Consider the following 22014-nt stretch of genomic DNA (forward strand, 5'->3'; position numbering starts at 1 on the left):
ACTAGAAAAACAAGCGAAAAGGTACTTTACAATTAAATTGTTATTTATTGAGAGATATATAGGGCTTCCCCGGTGGCTTGGACAGTAAAGAATCTGTGTGCAATGCAGGAGACTCGGGTTGGGAAGATCCCCTGGAGACAGGATTGGAATGGCAACCCACTCCAGTATTCTTGTCTGGAGAATTCCATGGACAGAGGAGCCTGGTAGAGTACAGTCCATGGGGTCCCAAAAAGTCAGAGAGAGTTATATAAGATATTTTGTGGGTTTAAAAAAACAAACGAACAAACAAATACCTTTTCTGATTTTCCTTCAATATTCTGGCTCAGGGCCTTTCTCTGGATGTATCTTCCTGGAAGTGAAATCTCCAGAAATCCCCAGATTCTTACTCCTGTAAGGAGCACATGTACTCGTGTGTTCATTCAAGAGGTGCAAAGCTGAAATTATGAATCTCTTGAATACATAGTTTCAAGTAAGCTTTAAATTCCCCAGGGTTATGGGAAGGAAGAAATGTTGTGATCATACAGACTGAGGGTTCTAATGTCTCAGGTCTTCAGGGATTGCCAGCGCTAACCTGTCGCTTCACAGATCCCTGTTTACAAAACCAGGTTCCCAGACTGGCTGGTGGCACAGCCGTTCCCACCACCTCCCAGGGTTCTCCCCGACCTCCCCGACCTCTGACTTCCTGAGATGAGCCTCGCAGGGTTCCTTTTCTAGGTTTTCAACGTGAATTCAGTTGGATGTGTATGGCTCTATATAGTTGAATTTTATTATTTTTAGGGAAACATTTTATCATGTTATACACTGCTTTCTATGTCTGCGTGCATGCGTGCTAAGTCACTCCAATTGTGTCCAACTCTTGGCAACCCTATGGACTGTAGCTCCCCAGGCTTCTCTGCCCATGGGATTCTCCAGGCAAGAATACTGGAGTGGGTTGCCATTTCCTTCTCCAGGGGATCTTCCCAACCCAGGGATCGAACCCACATCTCTTATGTTTCCTACATTGGCAGGTGGGTTTTTACCACTAGCACCACCTGGGAAGCCCTAGCTATATGTAAAACAAAAAACTCAATTAGGAAAATAATGTTACCATGTGCAATAAGTCCTTAAACTGTTAATATTTTCATACTGAATTCATTCAATGATACTGCAGAAATTTCATAATACCTACTCATTTTGTGATATTTTCATGGTAGAACTGTTTTAAGCTGTCTACAATCTATTTAAATGTGGGTTCTTCATTTCAAGCTACCCTACTTCAGAGGACCTGGGTTTAATGCTTCTAAAAGGAATGAAAGACAGCATTCTACTAGCATTCATTCATCCACTCATCTTAGGGATGAATGAAGGACCATTGAGAGATCCTCCCTGCAAGGTTTTTGTGAGTTCGTAGCAAATAAATGTGTCTTTTTAAAATCACTGTGTCAGTAATAATTTCTTATGTTAAATACCTCCTAATATTTGGAGCCACTGGGCTGATTCTTTGTGCATTAATATTTCCTATCATGAGATTTGGGGATACACTAGAACAATTTATTTCACAGTGGGGTTCTTATCTAAACAAGATCTGTCTTCTTATCTTTCCCATTTTAGCAGAATGCTATTGCAGCTTCTAGCTGCTCCTAGCTGTTTTTCACAAAAGAGAAAACGAAGACAGGATATGTACATGATTTGGTGTATGTTACAGATGGGGTCTTCTGAGTGGTGCCACACAATAGCTCTATGCAGACGATGTGACCCAGGAAGTAGTTTATGTTAAATCTGGTGTTAGCTCTCTTTAGCAATATACACTGACAGTCTGAATACAGTATGCTCTGAGATTATAACTGAGAAGCACTTAACTCATGAATATAATTTTGAGCATTCTTGGACTTTTGTAAATATAATTTTGAGTGTTGAAATTAATTGTACTTGTTGGGGGATGAGAAAGAAATATAATTTTTCATAAGATGCATTTTCCTCTATAGGGCAATATCATTTGGAGTTTTTTTTTATTTCATTTTGTTACATGCAGTAGTTATTTTATTATAATTTTCCTGCCATTTATAGTTACTTTTCAGCATTCATTTAGTAGTATAAATACCAGAGCAAGAAAAGTTGGGGTGTTGCTGATAAATCACTTTAATGAGTTGCTATAAAAGAGGGGTGACCTCTTTGCTTTTAAAATTTTAGCTTACTTTTTAAGAGAGAAAAGGGTTTATTTTAAAATTATATGTCATTTTATTGAAATGTTTACAATCTAAAACTTCTAGAAGTTAATGGTTTATATTTGGGTCCAACCTGTCCATAGTAGTTACTTTTAGAAATACAATATATAAGCTATACCAAAGTCAAATAATGTTCTCAAAGATTGACACCATCTGGAGGAAATTAACAGTCCATGAATTCTTATAAGCATGCTTTATATTCTATTTTGCCTAGCTTGCTTGTTATTAATGGTTCAAAACAACCTAACTCAACTACACTGGAGGTGTCAGATAAACCTAAGGCAGAGACTTATATTATGTGACTTGTAGAAGCAGTAGCTTTACTTCTTAGTTTCATTTTCAATATTTGGAGGAATTTAGAACTTTGACGGGGGCTGAGCTGTTGATAAGAAATTACAAGACATAGGTTCCTAACCCGAACTAATTTTATTCTATTTAAAGTGTTTTTTTACATGTGTCCTCACTTCCCTGTAGTTTCTTGGTTAGACTAACTCATTCTTGCTTTTTAGGTCTTAGTTTATATTTTCCTTTTTTAAGGAAACTTTCTCTGCCTAACCCACACTGGAGTAAGCTGTCTCTCATTCACCGTCCAAAAAGTGTCCCAGACTTATTATCTCACCACCAAACAGGATTCCTTGAGGCCAAGAACTCTATGTTCCCATCCCCTCCTTGCTCAAAAGAACCAGCACACAGTAGCTTCAAAACTCTGTGTTGAATTTGAGTCGGGGAAACTGACATTGGCTCGTAAAGGTGATAGAGGACGATACGAGTAATAGGCTGTGAAATACTGAGTTTAATACAGAATGGGACTTTATAAACAGAAGGCTTATAGGAAATTTAGGAAGTGAATCCATGTTAACCAGAGTCTTACTGATAAAAGTTTTCTGAAAGAATGGATTGGAGCTGAACCCTGAGAGGTTTTTGTTTTTTTTTTGGAAAGTGAAGACAAATTGAAGAATCTTACACATAGAGATAAGCGCATTAAAGAAGAGCGTGGTCCAGAAGCTACAAAGAGACTGACCTGAGAGAAACAGATTTATAAATGACAATATGGGAGATACATACTGCAGAGTAAATCTAAGCTAAAGAGGGCTCTGGAAGCCAGAAGGAAAACCTGGGGTCTTAATACATTGGCCTTGGATAATTAATTCATAATTTGACCAAGAACTGCCATGATGAAAGCTACTTTGGAATAATTTTGCTGTAATATATTTTGTATAATATTTTATCTAAAGTTTTTGTCAACAAGGGAAGCCATTTAGTTTGCTCACTGTCATCTCTCTACAGGGGCTGAATGCTCTGAGGCTTGAGCCATCTTGCAAGCCCTTCCACAGCCCTGTCTGACTCTTTGTGACCCCATGGACTATAGCCTGCCAGGCTCCTCTGTCCATGGGATCTCTCAGGCAAGAATACAGGAGTGGGTTGCCATTTCCTTCTCCAAGGGATATTCCCGACCCAGGGATGAAACTTGTGTCTCCTGCATTCTTTACCGCTGGGCCACCAGGGAAACCCAGAGACAAGTTAGGTGGTCTCTAAAGTCATCCCTATGGTAGCACTTAGCTACACTGAAGCAATTAGTTTGTTGTCCTCAACCCCACGGGACCCTGAAGAAAGGGACCATGCCTTCTTCACATCGGGAGGGCAGTGTCTGGCAGGATGGATGAATAAAAGTGACTCAAAAATGTAAACATTTATCTTAGGTATGGTCTAGACAGTGAAACACAGGGTCTCTACAAGTGAGCTTACAGAGCCAGAGTCAACTCGTGTGTGTGTTTATGTGTCTGCCTGTGCAGCAAAGTGAACCAGATAAACTCAGGAGGACATGAGCAGAGGAGGCAAGAAGGAATTGGAAGAAGCAGTTAATGAGCTTGTCTGGGATCTGCCAGGGCCTTAATAGGATTCTGATTCCAAGCTGACTAATGGGCAAGTGAACTTACTTCAGGATTTTGACTTGGTTGCTGGGAGGAATCTTGAAGGTCATTCAACTGTTGAAGCTCATTTTAATTTCTAAAAGTTGGATCTATCAATTAGTACCTCGGATCAGGGGCCTCTCCAGCGACGAGGACTGCTCACTTGGCTAACCCGAGTAATGAACTTGTGCGACATATGTGGGCTGAAATGTTATCTCCAGCGTGTCTGCAGGGAGGCGCGACTTGGGTACTTCTTTGTCGGTCGTGCACTTGGGCAATTAGTAGGTAATGTGGCTAAATATAGATGAAAATGCATTTGGTTTCAGAAATTTTGGTCATTAATTTATTGTTTATAAGCAATCTCTAACTAAAAGGGATTTAAAGTGACAGTTCTTAAGAAGATAAACTTGAGTTATTTAATGGTGTAGCTCTCTCCCTCTAATTATTTTTTATCTAATCAAATGCTTTATTAAATTCCCAGGAGTCATCATTGTTCATGTACAAGGAGTCTGAAGAGAGCTTAGTGAGATTGCTAACTGGAGCATAACAGCTATGTTACTGCAGCACAAACTAAACAGTGGAAAAACAATGTGTGCATTCTCAAGGTTCAAGTGTTAGCTAAATTTAAGAGCTAATATTCTCCTTCCAGTGAGGAAATTGCACCTTTTAAACTCCTCAATGATTTTATACTTAACATTTTAATTCTAATATTCATGGTTTTTTGTTATATTTCAAGTTCTGCTATTGTTGAATATAATCTTTCTCTTAATTTTGCTTTTTGCTGGGGCGAGGGAAGAAACCAGCTGTCCTGCGTAACTCAGCGGCCACCTTCCACGCTCTGTACTCGCCATCTCTTGTCTAGACCTGGACGGTTTTCTCTAGCTCCATGTGCTGCAATCTTCATCCTCCTTTAAACGCCACTCCGTTCACGAATTCTTTCCCTAACTGTTGTCTTAACATGATCTCTTCCTCCTCTGCGCCTGTACTAGTCGTATATCGCTGCATAAAAAACATATCCCAAAGCTTGGCATCGTAAGACAACCATCAGTGTTACCCCGCCATTTCTGTGGGCCATGAACTTGGGAGCAGCTTAGCTGGATGATTGCTCGTGACTCATGGTGTCTCATGAAGTTATAGTCAAGATTCAGCCAGGTCTGTCGTCTTGGGCTGGAGGATGTACCTCAGAGATGTTTAGCCCAGGTGGCTGCCGAGTCAGTGCTAGCTGTTGACAAAAGGCCTTGGTTCCTGGCCCTGTGGACGCCTCCACAGACTGCTCTAGGCTCCTCACATCATGGCCGTTCACTTTCCTCGGATCCCGTGACCCGGAAGGGAGCATAGGCAGTGTGGTGTCTCTTCCGGTCTAGTCCTGGAAGTCCCATGTTGGGATATCTGCCTTTTCCCTGCTGTTCAAGCAGGTCACTTCATATAATGTGGGGGAAAAGTACATGAAAGCATGAAGACCAGGGGGTAGGGATTTTGGGGAAGCATCTTAGAGTCTGCTTACCATTTCCTACACCTTTAACATAGCTTCAAATATTCTGCCCTGTGTTACGCTTATGTGTGTCCCTTCCCTACCTGCTCTGTTAGATTTTTGTTTTCTTTAGAATGGTGGTTAGCTTCCTTAGCTTTACATATCTTGAAATTTTTGGCACATTGCATTCAGTATATGTCATGTTCAGTTGAGAAGTTGGAACCACAGCCTCTCTGTCAGTGGGTATAAATGAAAATGTATCTGTGAGAAAAACATCATCAGACAGATGAAGAGATTTTGGCAGAGAGAGGGAACATAAAGGAGATCAAGTGTGTGTGTGAAAAGAGAGAAAATGGATGAGGTAGAAAACTGTGCATTTTATCAGAAAAATATGAAAATAAAATTGGTACCGTTTTGTAGGTACTAGAGAACTAATTTTACAAGAGTTTAAATGTTTGGATTACTGTGGAACAGTTTTCAACTTTGTGTCCTGTATGTGAATGCCTCACTGTCAGTTTTACTAGGACTCTCTCAATTATGCTTAATACTTTTATTTTTTAAAAAACACCAAAAACATTTTTGGTACAGCCAAATTAACCCCATTTTTGGGGTACAGCCAATTAACGATGTTGTGGTAGTTACAGGTAAATAGATACAGAACTCAGCCATACATTTACATGCATCCGTTCTCTCCCTTTCCATCCGGGCTGGCACATAATGCCGAGAAGAGTTCCATGTGCTATACAATCTGTTTTTGGTGGTTATCCATTTTAAATGAAGCAATGTTTACACGACCTTCCCAGCATCCCTGACTGTCCCCTCCTCCTGGCAACCATAAGTTCATTTTCTAAGTCTGTGAGTCACTTTCTCTTTTGCAAGTAAATTCATTTCGTATAATTTCTTTTAGATTCCACATATAAGAGATGTCTGGAGAAGGAAACAGCAACCCACTCCAGTGTTCTTGCCTGGAGAATCCCACGGACAGAGGAGCCTGGCGGGCTACGGTCCATGCATCACTAAGACTCAGACATGACTGAGTGACTGTCACACACACACACACACACACACACACAGACGTCCTAATAGTTCTCCTTTTTGAATAAAGAGTCTTTGGATCACTCCTTTAATAAAAGCAGGGGAATCATTGCTTACAAATAACTCTGAAGTAATGTCAAGTGCAGATTTGTATATGATTTTTTTATATATGATTGGGAACTTTATGTAGCTTTTGATTAACTGCTCTATAACCTGGCTCACTGGGGTAAAATCATTTTCTGGATTGGTCAATTAACATTTATGTGCAGTCAGAGCAAAGGGCACAGAGGAATGTCAGAAGGAAGAAAAAGACCCACAAGAATACAGGTCCTGGCAGGTTCCCCTCAGAAACGTCACTCATATCCATCTTTTCATTTCCACTCCTAGAACCACCAGCACAACACGGTCCAATTCCTTAGTCACTCATGTCAGATTTATTAAAATGACCTCCAAAGACATTTCTCAGCTGCTAAAAAGTGCTAACTTTTTTCACTCTCCTCTTTCACCTTCATCAAGGGGCTCTTTAGGTCCTCTTCACTTTCTGCCATCAGCGTGGTGTCATCTGCATATCTGAGGTGGTTGATATTTCTCCCAGCAATCTTGATGGCAGCTTTTGATCATCCGGCCCAGCATTTTGCATGATGTGCTCCACATAGGGGCTTCCCAGGTGGCGCTAGTGGTAAGGAGCTCACCTGCCAATGCAGGAGATGTAAGAGACTCAGGTTCAATTGCCGGGTTGGGAAGATCCCCTGGTCCAGGGCACGGCAACCCACTCCAGTATTCTTTCCTGGGGATATCCATGAAGAGAAGAGCCTGGGGGGCTATAGTCCATGGGGTCACAGAGTCAGACACAAGTGAAGTCGCTTAGCACACACTCTGCGTAAAAGGTAAGCAGGGTGACAATATACAGCCTTGACGTACTCCTTTGCCAATTTGGAACCAGTCCACTGTTCCATGTCCAGTTCTAACTGTTGCTTCTTGACCTGCATACAGGTTTCACAGGAGGCAGGTAAGGTCGTCTGGTATTCCCATTACTTTAAGAATTTTCCACAGGTTGTTGTGATCCACACAATCAAAGGCTTTTGCGTAGTCAATGAAGCAGAAATAGATGTTTTTCTGGAATTCTCTTGTTTATTGTATATTACAATTCAGTTCAGTTCAGTCGCTCAATCGTGTCCGACTCTTTGCAACTCCATGAATCACAGCACGCCAGGCCTCCCTGTCCATCACAAACTCCCGGAGTTTACCCAAACTCATGTCCTTCGAGTCAGCAATGCCATCCAGCCATCTCATCCTCTGTCGTCCCCTTCTCCTCCTGCCCCCAATCCCTCCCAGCATCAGGGTCTTTTCCAATGAGTCAGCTCTTCTCATGAGGTGACCAAAGTATTGGAGTTTCAGCTTCAGCATCAGTCCTTCCAATGAATATTCAGGACTGATTTCCTTTAGGATGGACTGGTTGGATCTCCTTGCAGTCCAAAGGACTCTTAAGAGTCTTCTGCAACACCACAGTTCGAAAGCATCAATTCTTCAGCACTCAGCTTTCTTCACATTCCAACTCTCACATCCATACATGACCACTGGAAAAACAATAGCCTTGACTAGACAATGGATGTTGGCAATTTGATCTTTGGTTCCTCTGCTTTTTTGAAATCCGGCTTGTACATCTGGTAGTTCTCAGTTCATGTACTGTTAAGGCTAGCTTGAAGGATTTTGAGCATTACCTTGGTAGCATGTGAAATAAGTGCAGTTGTGTGGTAGTTTGAACTTTCTTTGGCATTGCCCTTCTTTGGGATTGGAACGAAAACTTAACTTTTCCAGTCCTGTGGCCACTGCTGAGTTTTCCAACTTTGGTAACGTGTTGAAGGCAGCACTTTCACAGCATCATCTTTTAGGATTTGGAATAACTCAGCTGGAATTCCATCACTTCCACTAGCTTTGTTTGTAGTGATGCTTCCTAAGACCCACTTGACTTCACACTCCAGGGTGGCTGGCTCTAAGTGAGTGACCACACCATCGTGATTATCTGGGTCATTAAGACCTTTTTTGTACCCTTCTTCTGTGTATTCCTGCCACCTCCTCTTATCTCTCTTGCTTCTCTTAGGTCCTTACCATTTCTGTCCTTTGTTGTGCTCATCTTTTCATTAAATGCTCCCTTGGTATCTCTAATTTTCTTGATGAGATCTCTAAAGCAGAGAAATTGATGTTCTATGAGTTGACTAAGTGGTGTAAGTTCTTTTGGACTTATTTTAACTGAAACATATTTTAACTGAAAGGCAAAACTATAAATGTGTGCTGTTGTCCACACATGAAAGAGAACTCTCTATTCTTCCTTCTATTAATAGGGATGGAAAGAATACATTTGCCAGACGAGTGGCTACATGCCACGCATCTTAACATCTCCCTGGGACCCTGGCAGAGTCTACAATCCATTCTGACTGCTTTGGATTTTATATAAGTTTTCTTTTTATATTTTTTCTACAGGGTAATTGCCAAGCTTTCTTTTTAACCTTGTTATATATAGGCACATTTTTATAAATGCTCTCATAGCTTCTCCAGTGTTTCTCTGTATTGATAGCAGATGAGGGGCCTATAAAGGCTGAGTCAACCATGTTGGTAAAATCAGAATGAAGAACCTTTTTCACAGAACATAGTCCTGAAAGAAGGACGTAAATATGGCAGGTCCGAAGGGTCATCTAGAGGGAGTAAGGTGTGTGTGCATGCCTGACTCTGCTCTTAGAAACAGGCAAGCGTTGCATTTCATCGTCTTCAGTGGGGAGGCTGTTAGAAGGGGGAGGCTGAAAATTCAGCACACAGTCAACACCCGATTGAAAAGGCCCCGGGAATGGAAATGCCCTTGAGGGGCTGGCAAAAGGTTCAGAGCCAGGAAACGGAAGCACATCAAAACCTCAGGGACACTCCTACTCAGATGGATTGACCATCAACTTATTGGCCCAAGACATTAAAGTAGGAAGGCTTCCTTTCCATTTTTTTGTGTATTATGTATTGTTTTGAAATAAGTAGGAAAACAAAATTTTTTTAATCTTGTTAATTATTATGAAGTTATCTTCTGTTATTTTTAGGGGAAGAGCTTTTCTGTTAAGAACCGGGTATGAAATAAAAAAATATTTTGTAGTTTGTTATCATCGCACAGAAAATAGGCTTATCAAGATAAAATCTAATGACTTTCTTACTATTAAAATTGCCTTGGGGCTGATTTCAAATTAATATTTTATTTTTGTTTCCTTTTTGTCATAAACTCATGCAGTTCATTTACAAGCAAAAAAAAAAAAAAGTGGTTACTTGACAGATTTTTCCTACAGTGTTTTAAGGAGAACCAAACTTTTTAGGACTTATATATATTGATTTATTAGTACTCCCCTAACTTTAATTTTAGAAATTGAATATTTGAGTAGATGGGGAAGCATAATAGACAAAATCCTGTCATAGATGAACCTCTGTTAGATAATCTTTTATTTCTAAACTCTACTTTTCTATTTGCCAATGAGATATGAATGACTGTTTAACATGCTTTGCTAATTTTTCTTTTGACTTGGGGGAAATTCAGGTTTATATACTATTTAATATTATAACTGAATTCAAGGACCATTCATTTAAAATCTTACAGTGCCTGGTGCTATGAGAATATTAGTATCAAGTAGACTCAGTGTCTAGTTTCACAGGGATCATAGTCTTACAAGTGAAGAGAAATATAACAATATCATGATAAAATAGTGAAATATTTGTAAGTGGATGGCATGATGAGTAGGTTAATTGGGAATTATAAGTCAAAGGCTTCTAGAAAGAGCTTGTATCTGAACTTGGGTTTAAGTAGCTGATTGGTCCATATGAAAAATAAAGTTAATATGAAAAATACAAAAATATGAAAAATGAAAGTTAAGAAAATCAATGTTCTTCATGGCTCACAAGGTGTTTCCAGTTTTGCAGAGGTAGCCTTGGTATGTACGAACCCAGCACTTAGCAGTGCAGTTCTCTACGTGGAGCGTACCCTAAGCAACCCTACAAGGTCACAGGAAGTGTCCTGGACCGCACGTCGCGTCTCCAGCCTCAGCAGGACTAGAGGAAATGTCTTTGCCTCCGCAGGAGCCCCGTCCTGGTTTTCCAGTGCACCCACCGCCACGTGATCTGCTTAGACTGTTTCCACCTGTACTGTGTGACCAGACTCAATGACCGGCAGTTTGTCCACGACCCTCAGCTTGGCTACTCTCTGCCGTGTGTGGGTAAGTCTAGCACTGTTTCCTCCATTTCTAGTTCTGATCAAGAGCAGAAAAAGGGCAATTATTGATATAAAACTATCTTAGATATGCCCAATTCCCTAATGAGGAATTGAAAATCCAGAATCTATTTGATCATTGTTGGGCAAGAAAATTAATGTTTGAATCACAATATAAAACCCTAGGATTTGAAGGACCTGTGTTGAACTAGAAAATGTATAATCTACATAAAGGCATTGAAAATAAATTTTAAAATATTATTCAGCCAATGTATACGAAGTATGTCTATCAATTCACCCTGAAAAGTAGAGATTTATTAACCTGTATTTAGAGCAATTTTTTATCATGCACCTCTATTGCTAAAAATTTTAAACAACTACATAAATATTATATGAAAGAACATGTGTTTAAAAAGAAAGAACGATACAAAGCTGAAATATCTGTTTAAATGTTTTATATCTTCCAACATTGCAAAACATCCTTTACTTGCACTATATCATTACCATTACATGTATTTTTTTAATGAGGTGAAATTCACATAACATACAATTAACCATTTTAAAGTGTACAATTCAGTGGCATTTTTTGCTTTAATATTATTATGCAGTGACCACCACCTCTTTCTAGTTTCAAAACTTTTTCATCACTCCATAATAATATTCTATATCCATTAAGTAGTCACTTCCCATTCTCTCTTACCCCCATCATTTGGCAAACACTAATCTGTTTTTTTGGGTGTTTTTGTTTTGTCTCTATGGACTTGCCCATTCTAAATATTTCATATAAAAGGAATCACAAAATATGTGACCTTTTGTGTCTGCCTTTTTTTCACTTGACATGTTTTTGATATTCATCCAAGTTGTGATATGTATCAGTACTTTTGTTATTTTTGTGGCTGAATAATATTTCATTATATGGATATACTACAACTTATTGATCCATTCATCCATTGATGTGCATTGTTTCTGTCTTTGGCTGATATGAATGATGCTGTTATAGACATTTGAACACTTGTTTCTGTTTAGATGTATGTTTTCATTTCTCTTGGAGTGCAGTTTTGAGATCATACAGTAATTCTACCTCTTAAGGAACCAACAAATTATCTTCCATAGCTGCTTCATCATTTTACATTTCCACTACCAACTTATAAGGGTTTTTATTTCTCTACATTCTCACCAATGCTTGCTATTAATATTTTTCTATTTTTTAAGTAGCCATCTTATTAAGTATAAAGTGGTATCTCATGGTTTTGATTTGCGTCTCCTTAATAACCAATGATGTTGAATGTCTTCTCATATACTCATTTGCCATTTGTATATCTTCTTTGGAGAAATGTCTGTTCAAATCCTTTGCCTGTTTTTAATTGGGTTGTTTGTCTTTTAGTTGTTAAGTTGTAAGAGCTCTTTATTTATTGGGATACTAGATAGAGCTTCACCATTATATGATTTGCAGGCATTTCTCCCTCTCTGTCTTTTCACTTTCTTTACAATGCCCTTCGATACAAAAAAGTCTTACATTTTGATGCGGTCCAATTTATATTTTCTTTTGTTGCTCGTGCCATTGATGTCAAATTTAAGAATGTAGTGCCAAATCCCATTTCATGAAGATTTACCCCTATGCTTTTTCTAATAGGTTAGCTCTTATATTTAGGTCGTTGATTCCTTTTAAGTTAATTCCTATATATGGAGTTGGGTAGGGGATCTGGTTCCTTTAAAAATAGGAAATGGCATTTAGAAATCACAGTCCCAGTGCTTGGTGCACTCACTGTTACTAGCTTGGTCACTCTTTCTAGGCCTAGCTGAAAGAGCTGGGAAACATGCATTTTTTAAAAGGTGAAAATTGTATTTATGCTGGCATTTCCACTTTATACCCAGGGTTATGAAATTTTTACTTGAAGTCACTGATCTTAAAACTGTCATTGCTTTCTCTCTTAGCAAAAAATCTTGTTACTGAGTGATATTAACATAATTACTGATTTGTCTCCTTTCATAATACATATATAATAGTATCTGTTTCAGAGTACCAATGCCATCAACAAAGTGTGATTACTGAAAACAGTGTTAATACAGTTTGTTTTGTCATTAGAGTATGTTGTTGTAGGGATATAGAGTCATGTACAGTTACTGTATAATTATGTCACCAATTTCATACATATTTTTAACTATTTTAAAATGTATTTTGTTTTTATAATTTATATTTTTATATTTATAAAAAATACTAATGTGATTCCAAAGTCAAAGCTATGGAATAATTATATTCAAAGAAATATAACTTTTATTCCCATTCTCTTCAATATTCCTCTTATCTATGATGTATGTGTAGATCTTTATTTGAAAAAGCTCCCACTTTAAAACACATAAACAGACTATATAGATGATGTAGATATTGAAGAGACTTGCATCATCTTCTTAAGTAAAAAGTAGAATACTGTGCATATTTGTCTCCACCTTCCTTTTTTTTAAACTGTACATTATATATTCTGTAGAGTTCTCCATAGTAATATGTGTATATTTTCTTCATGAAAAAATTAGCATTATTGAATTCCATTGTGTGGTTATACTTTACTGTTCCCATATTGGTAAACAGTTTTCATTTTTTTTATTACAAATATTGGTACAACCAATAGACTTGTATACACGTGTATTTTCATGGTCTTGATCAGAGTATCTCTGAGATGGATCCTAGAGTGGGATTGCTGTACCCAAGGGAAAAATATATATTTCTTTTTATGTTTCCAAACTCTTCTCCAAAAGTGTGCTGTCTTCCATTCTCCCCAGTGACGTGTAAAAGCAGCAGGTCCCCCACCCCCTCAACAACAAAGCAGCCACAGGACTTTGGGGGCTGCTTTCCAATCTTACCTTTGAAAAAATGGCATTTCCACATGCATATTTTTTCTTATTTTGAACAAGGTTGAGTATCTTAAGTTTAAGATCCTTTTACACTTCTTTTTCTCCATCACTTAAAAAAAAATCTCACCTTTTTCTCCAGGGATAGGCTAAGTGAATATATTATATTATTTTTTCTTCAAAAGTATTTTCTATATAGTACACATTTGACAGTCCCTAACAGCAGCAGGAAAAGTTAACAAGGTTCAATCACTTATATTTTTATAAGAATGTGTGTCAACTAGCTTTTACTTCACTGCTTCTTTGCCAAAGGATAACTGACAGCTTCTAAGTGAAATAAAATATTTGCCTGGTTAAGCTGTATCTCATTGAAATGCGTTATATGAATTTACTATGGTTGAGTTATCTTTTAAATACCATTTTTTTTACATTAACTGTGTTAATGACATTTTTATAACTCTATGCATTCCTGAGTTCGACTTCTTCATTTTAACTGTGAATGAGGTAGGGAATGAATGAATTTTAAATATGCTTACTTTGCATGTTTTTTTTGGGAATCCTTTCAAATATTTTTGTGACTGCATCTACTTTATTACCAGTCATATAAAGGTAATATTCCATAAAGTTTTGCTTTTATTTTTTAAAATGCCACTTGCTATTGAGAAAGAATCTTCTCTAACACATCTTTGCTTTCATGTTTAACAGGAGGCAGAAAGCTGCCTATCTGTGCATTTTGTTATTAAAAGAGAATGTAGCAAATAACTACAAACTGAGACAGGTTAGAAACAACCATTCTACTAAACTGCACAATTCATGCCAATACTTGCTTCTTCATATCCTGTACAGTATTTTAATATGTTTCTCCAAAAGTGCTTACTCATAACAAAATAGAGTTCAGCTTGTCACAGTGTTACCTGCAGTGTATTATTTTAGCCTTATTTTATGAGAACTCAAATTATATTATAAATATTTAATATATTATGTGAAAACAGGTTTTCTAATGCTATTATAGTTTCTTGTATGTGTGTGTGTGTGTGTGTGTAATAAAGTTTTATTAAGTATAAAGGAGCTAGAGAAAGCTTCCGACATAGGCATCAGAAGGGGGCAGAAAGAGTACCCTCCTGCTAGTCTTCAGCTGGATGTTATATATTCACTCGCAGTCTGTTAATGAAAAGAAAGGAATGTCTTGAAATTCAGAATGGCACCAGATAATTCATCCCAGGCCGTAAAACGATTGACTTGAATCTTGTAGAAGGGCAGATTACCACACAAATCGTTTCGGTTACATAGATTAGGGGAACAATATCTGAGTATAACATACTGGTCTGTCAAGTAGTTTAAGCCATTTGGTGGTAAGTGCTTAGCACGTTAACATAGCTTTAAGACAAACATTTCCACAAGAAAAATGTATTGGTTAACTCAAGGTTTGAGAATAGTTAGCTTCAGGTGAAACCAGGTATCATGGCAACACAGCATTTTAAGAGAAGCCTCCTTTTAAATTTGTGTAGAAAAGGGAAAAAAATATCGCTGGTTGGTTTCCTCCTGCCGCGTTTATAGTTTCTTGTTGTAAAAAACAAACTGAATTGTCTTGACTGTTTGCTCAACAGAGGTGTTCCTTCCATTTATTACTTGCTTAGTTTTTAAATGTCGTGCTACGTGTCATAGCTTCACACCTTCCTCAGTTTGTATCTGAGAGCTTCTTATATACGAAAGATGGAATGCCCTGTTAAGGGTAATAGTTCCTCACATTGTTGAGGACTACAGTTTTCTTCTTTGGCTTCTGCTTACTTGGTTAGTACTATCTTTAATTAATGGTTTCTCCGCAAGAAGCTCGAATCTTTTAAAGTCACTTAAGTATGTTAACAGAGTTGGATAAATGAACTTGAGAGAATTTGTCCCTAATTCTTTTAGCTAAGGGCAGATAATGCTCTGCCAAAGGGAACTGACAAAACAATGCTTTCTAGGAGCCTGTGTTGTAGGACTTCCCTGCCCCTCGGATGTCCCCTGTACAATTCATGACAGGTCATTATTTGATTTGCAGACCAAGGTATGAGATACCAGTATAAGCCCTAATAGGAACTGCCATGACCCACTGAATCATTTGCACATATGCGTGAGTGTGGACAGAGCATCGGAGAAGCCAAATTCAAATCCCGACTCTGAGGCTCACTCCCTGTGTAATTTAGGGCAAGTTACTTAGACTTGATATGCCTCAGTTTCACTTTAAGGTAAAACAGGGGCAGTACAATAACATTTAGCTTATATGTTGTTATGTATATGAATTAAAATAATGCCACATAGAGCACTTTTCAGTTAAATGCTGAAGACAGTGGGCGCATGGTGAATATTGGCTTCTGTTAGTTTGTTGCTACATAAGCATGTATCCCCACAGTATATATAATGTATCTGTGCATATATGTGTATATTGACAAAGGAGCATGTATTTAAACATTCTTTAACTGTAGGTTGGTGTTTCCTGCAATTTAATGCGTAAAATCAGCCAATTATGAAGCATTACTCACCTCTCCAGCTGTCTGGCCATCTTTTCCACTTGGTTTATTTGACTTTGACTTGACTCTCGGAGCATGGAACAAGACACATACTATAAAGTAGTAACTTAACAGAAATGGAAAATCCAAGCTTTTGAACTATAAACAGAAACAGCAGACTATCAGAAACAAGAATTTATCAAACCCATGTTATTTCCATGGCACAGTCTGCTCTCAAGGTGGGGTAAATTAAAAAGTTATGTTTAATTAGCATCTATGAGTCTTATAAATAAAACTTAGTATGTAAGAAAAACGAAAAATCATGATCAGTTTCCATAAGGGAACAGAGAATTTATCGAAAGTGCAGCTTTGTGGGAGCTGGATTACTCCAGCAAGGCTCAAAATCTATACCAGATCCACACAGTAAGCTCACATGTAGTGGGGTGCTGTGAAACATTTTCTTGACCGCCCTTGGATGTCCTCAACAGTTCCGTGTAAAATGACTGGACCACAAGAGCCAGACCCAGGGTTATCACTGGCTTTGGACACTTAGGAGCACACCTTATTGGTTTCTCTGAAGAAATGTACATTTACCTTTCCACCATGTCAGTTTATAATGCCTTTTCAAATGGTTTTAGGACTCTGTGATGACTTACTAGCTTTTTTGCAGATTATAATCCTTCCAAGAAAATTAAAGCAAGATTAGTTTGTGGAGGCAAGGGGCATTTACTGATAAATTCATAACTTTCTTCTTGATTTTTATTTTATATTGAAGTATAGTTGATTAACAATATTGTGTTAGTTTCAGGTGTACCACAAAGTGATTCAGTTGTGTGTGTGTGTGTGTATATATTCTTTTTCAAATTTTTTTCCACTTAGGTTATTGCAAGATATCGAGCAGAGTTCCCTGTGCTCATACACTAGGTCCTTGTCGATCATCTGTTTTAGATATAGTAGCATGTATATGTCAATCCCAAACTCCCAGTTTATCCCTTCCTTTTAACTATGAAGTTGAAGTGGAAGTATATCAGTTGTGTCCGACTCTTCATGACCCTGTGGACCATACAGTCCATGGAATTCTCCAGGCGAGAATACTGGAGTGGGTAGCCTTTCCCTTCTCCAGGGGATCTTCTCAACCCAGGGATCAAACCAAGGTCTCCTGCATCACAGGTGGATTCTTTACCAGCTGAGCTATCAGGGAAGCCCTTTTAACTATGAAGTTCATGTCTAATCACAAGCAACACATACTGTCACAGTAAATATGCAGCTTGAATTCACTCCTTCAGTTTTCTGGCTGTGGGGTTTGCATGAAGCAGTAAATGGGAAACTCACTGGTAAATACAATTTGAATTTGCTTTGTGGTTGTATTTCTGTTTTGATGCTAACAAACAAGCATGTGTTATTTTATTAGAGTGACATGGGTATGATGTCAAATCTTTTGCACAGCCCTGTTTGAGATTGTTCTTCCTCACTTTGTGGTAAATGCAGCTATTTAACCCTCACAGCTCCCCAAAGCTATACAAAACAGCCCTTTCCTTAAAATCCATTATTTAGTATTTCCAGAACCTGAGAAGCAAGCCATTTGTCAGTGTTTGAATAGTGAGTAAAATGTCAGTTTTTTACTTCCCTTGTGGCTCAGACGGTAAAGAATCAGCCTGCAATGCAGGAAACCTGGGTTCAATCCCTGGGTCAGGAAGATCCCCTGGAGAAGAAAATGGCAACCCACTCCAGTATTCTTGCCTGGAAAATCCCATGAATGGAGGAGCCTGGCAGGCTACAGTCCATGGGGTCACAAAGAAAGAGTCAGACACAATCGAGCAACTAATACACACACACAAAAGTAAAAAGCACAGATGAACACAGATCAGTTTTCTGGGACTATTAACTATACATCAAAAAGTAGAGATTGTAAGTAGAATTAGCAAACAATTAAATATTTTTCAAATTACACTGGTTCCATATAAGCCACAAGAGAGCTAGATAAAGCAGTTATTTCCGTTGCTGTGTGACTCACATACCCAATGTCCAGGTAACAGGATCCATATAAATCCACCATTTCTGCATAAAAGTCCAATACCTCTTACCCTCAAAATGTCTGTAATACGATGTTCTTTTTTTCCAAACCTGATCTTTCAAATCTTTTCCAACCTTCTTAAGCTAAATGCCTTCAAAGATCAATTTTAGGCAGATGCATTCGTCAAGGCATGACCAGTCAACAGTGAACCAACTCTTTCCATTGCCATAATTTTTATGATGAACAATTAAAACTGGTTCAAAATACCATTCAAGTAGAAACCCTGCTTCTTTTGCGTGAGCTCCTCATTTGACCAGAAATTATGTTATGCTTCGTAGGAGTGGAATGCTGAATTTTATTTCCCCGATAGTTAAAAATAAGTCATGATTAGAGAGAACCCTTACTGAGTACTTTCCCTGCATAAGGTCCCACTGGGAGGCCTACGTACATGCATTCATTTAATCCGCACAAAGCTCTATTGGGCTGGATGTTGTCATTCTTCCAGTTTAGAGATGAAGCATTTGAGGCTCACAGAAGCTAACTAAACTGCACATGGTATTGCAGCTGGTATGTAACAGAACCGGCATTTATTCAGCTAGCCGTGGCTCTAGAAGTGTGCTCTTAATCACTAGACAGCATATTAAAAAGTAGAGACATCACTTTGCCAACAAAGGTCCATCTAGTCAAAGCTATGGTTTTTCCAGTAGTCATGTGTGGATGTGAGAGTTGGACCATAAAGAAAGCTGAGCGCCAAAGAATTGATGCTTTTGAACTACAGTGTTGGAGAAGACTCTTGAGAGTCCCTTGGACTGCAAGGAGATCCAAGCAGTCCATCCTGAAGGAAATCAGTCCTGAATATTCATTGGAAGGACTGATGCTGAAGCTGAAACTCAAATACTTTGGCCACTTGATGTGAAGAACTGGCTCATTGGAAAAGACCCTGATGCTGGGAAGGATTGAAGATGGGAGGAGAAGGGAATGGCAGAGGATGAGATGGTTGGATGGCATCACCAACTCGATGGACGTGAGTTTGAGTAAACTCCACATGTTGGTGATGGACAGGGAAGCCTGGTGTGCCGCAGTCCGTGGGGTCACAGAGGGTTGGACACGACTGAGCGACTGAACTCATGTGACAGAGCTGGTTTTCAGTCAGTAGCTGTGGCTTTAGAGGTGTGCTCTTAACACTATATGAGTCGATAAGCCTGTAAACACCGAAGTACCATGCCTCTAAAAGCTCTATGTGAAAGAAAATCAAGGGAAGAGTATCTCTAATTTTTTGGCCCTTTTTCATATTTAAACCAGAAGCAAGCTTGACCAGTAGGAATTCTCTGTATTTTTCAGAGGAAGAAATAAAGGCTCAGAAGGATTGAGTGAGCAGCATCACAGAGTCAGGAAGGGTTGAGCTGAGATTGCAACCCAAGTGTGGTTCCGTCGAAGCTCTGTGTTTCTCTGCACCCCCACCTTGCTTCTCTCCGGACTGTGGTTCTCAACCTGCACTGCACATTTCAGTAACATGGCAGCTTGTTTGTCTTTTAATTTTCACCTGGATGATCGCTTTACAATGTGGTGTTGGCTTCTGCCGTACAACAATGTGAAGATGGCCATTTTTATAAGTCCCAGTGCCCAGGCCATGCCTGAGGCCAATTGGATGAGGACCTCTGGGGGTGGCCCTCAGTATTTGATAGAGGACCCATGTTTAAAAGTTTGAGCACTTCTTCCAGGTGAGCCTTCTATAAGTAATCAGGTATTTCCCGTGGGAGATCGTAGCGTTAATAAGCCTGAAAATACTCCCACTACCCTTATCTGTTTCCCCACGAGGGATCTGACTTACCATTCAGCATAAGGTTTTTCAGTAAATATTAAGGGAGTTGAAAAGAGAGGTGGACAAACCCCGACAAAATGGCATGTTTCCAGGGCCTCTAACAAACTCTTGCATGAAGTTAAGGGCTTCGGGAAAAGCTTCATAATTATTGTGAAATACTGGCTGTGTTTTTGCTGTATCTTCTGTTATTACATTCCTTGCTAGGAATTAATTTGAAGTGCCAAAGCCCTTTGCGGATCTGCTCTTAACTCTGAGTGTCACTCATCCACCTTGGTGGAGTTTCAGGGATTTAGGCGGATTTATTTTAGAATTCAGGCTTCCCAGGTGGCGCTAGTGGGAATGAGCCCTGCCTGCCAACGAAGGAGGCATAACAGACACAGATTCAGTCCCTGGGTGTGAAAGATCCCCTGGAGGAGGGCATGGCAGCCCACTCCAGTATTCTTGCCTAGAGAATCCCCATGGACAGAGGAGCCTGGCAGGCTGCAGTCCATGGGGGTCTCAAAAGAGTCAGACACGACTGAAGTGACTTGGCGTGCACACACATTTTAGAGAGCAGCTAAAATAAAAATAGAATTTATACGATGAAGACTCTGCAAATTGTGTTTTCCTCTAGTCCACTGTGAGTCCCGATAGCACCGATGTCCTGGAGATTTGGGGTGTCCCAGGGCAGCTCCCACCTTCCCTATAGTATGTGTTTGGTACCATGTGAGTGCATCACCTCTCTGCCTTCAACACCTCACCTTTTTTTACTTTTCTCCTCTCAGTTCAATTTTCATATAATTCCCATCTTCATGTAACATAGAATGACACTTGCTTTCTATCTAATACGTCCACTCACCAACCACAGTCCAATAGTGTCCTGAGTGTCTTAGTCAGTGATTATACATACGTGCATGCTAAGCATACAGTAGTCATATATGGATGTGAGAGTTGGACTATAAAGGAAGCTGAGCACCAGAGACTTGATGCTTTTGAACTTGGAGAAGACTCTTGAGAGTCCCTGGGACTGCAAGGAGATCCAACCAGTCCATCCTAAAGGAAATTAGTCCTGAATATTCATTGAAAGAACTGATGCTAAAACTGAAGCTCCAATCCTTTGGCCACCCGATGCAAAGAACTGGCTCATTGGAAAAGACCCTGATGCTGGGAAAGAGTGAAGGCAGGAGAAGGGGACGACAGAGGATGAGATGGTTGGATGGCATCACCAACTTGATGGATGTGAGTTTGAGCAAGTTCTAAGAGTTTCTGATGGACAGGGAAGCCTGGCGTGCTGCGGTTCGTGGGGTCCCAATAAGTCAGACACAACTGAGTGACTAAACTGAACTGAACTGATGTGAAGTCTGTTCAGTCATGTCCCACTCTTTGCAGTCTCATGGCCTATAACCCTGCCAGACTCCTCTGTCCATGGAACTCTCCAGGCAAGAATACTGGAGTGGGTTGCCATGCCCTCCTCCAGGGGATAGTCCCAACACGGGGATCAAACCCATGTGTCTTGTTCTTTACCACCAGGGACACCTGGAAAGCCAGTATGCATGAGGCAGATAGCTCTGGTCCTTTTGAGAAACAGAAATATTCTTTTTGTCTGGAGAGTCAAGACGGCTGGTTCCTAGACAACTTTTCAGGAGGCTAAGCATAAAATCCAACATAAATGATAGTTTTGGTTCTTGAACATTGCTTCCCCAAATACACACAAAGAATCCAAGTCCATATAGTTTCTAAAATTGCATCAAAAAGTAGGAAGTGTAGTAAAAGATAGGTCACCAAACAAGGTGTGTAAATGGTCACTATGTATTACTGAAAACTCAGTATAATTAGTTGCTAAAGAATTGCTACTTTAAAGCGTGATATATAACATGATGGACATATATTCAAAAGAGGTAAAATGTAAATTTAGATATTTCTGGAAAGCAATTTGGCAAGTCATATTAGAGCTCTAAACTGTTAGCAAACTGCCTAGAAGCCTGTTTATGCACACGTTCTCTAGATGTTGC

At 39.2% G+C, this 22014-nt stretch overlaps 1 protein-coding gene across 1 annotated transcript in view; it reads left to right on the plus strand.

Annotated features, from left to right (window-relative positions):
- Nucleotides 1–22014, plus strand: part of PRKN (parkin RBR E3 ubiquitin protein ligase) — a 1209190-nt gene that overhangs the window by 770823 nt on the left and 416353 nt on the right. Inside the window, exon 8 of the mRNA XM_070461506.1 lies at nt 10722–10858. Within this exon, the coding sequence (XP_070317607.1) occupies nt 10722–10858 (137 nt within the window). The remainder of the gene's footprint in view (nt 1–10721; nt 10859–22014) is intronic.

This window comes from Odocoileus virginianus, chromosome 34, assembly GCF_023699985.2.
Source record: "Odocoileus virginianus isolate 20LAN1187 ecotype Illinois chromosome 34, Ovbor_1.2, whole genome shotgun sequence".
NCBI classification, from domain to species: domain Eukaryota; kingdom Metazoa; phylum Chordata; class Mammalia; order Artiodactyla; family Cervidae; genus Odocoileus; species Odocoileus virginianus.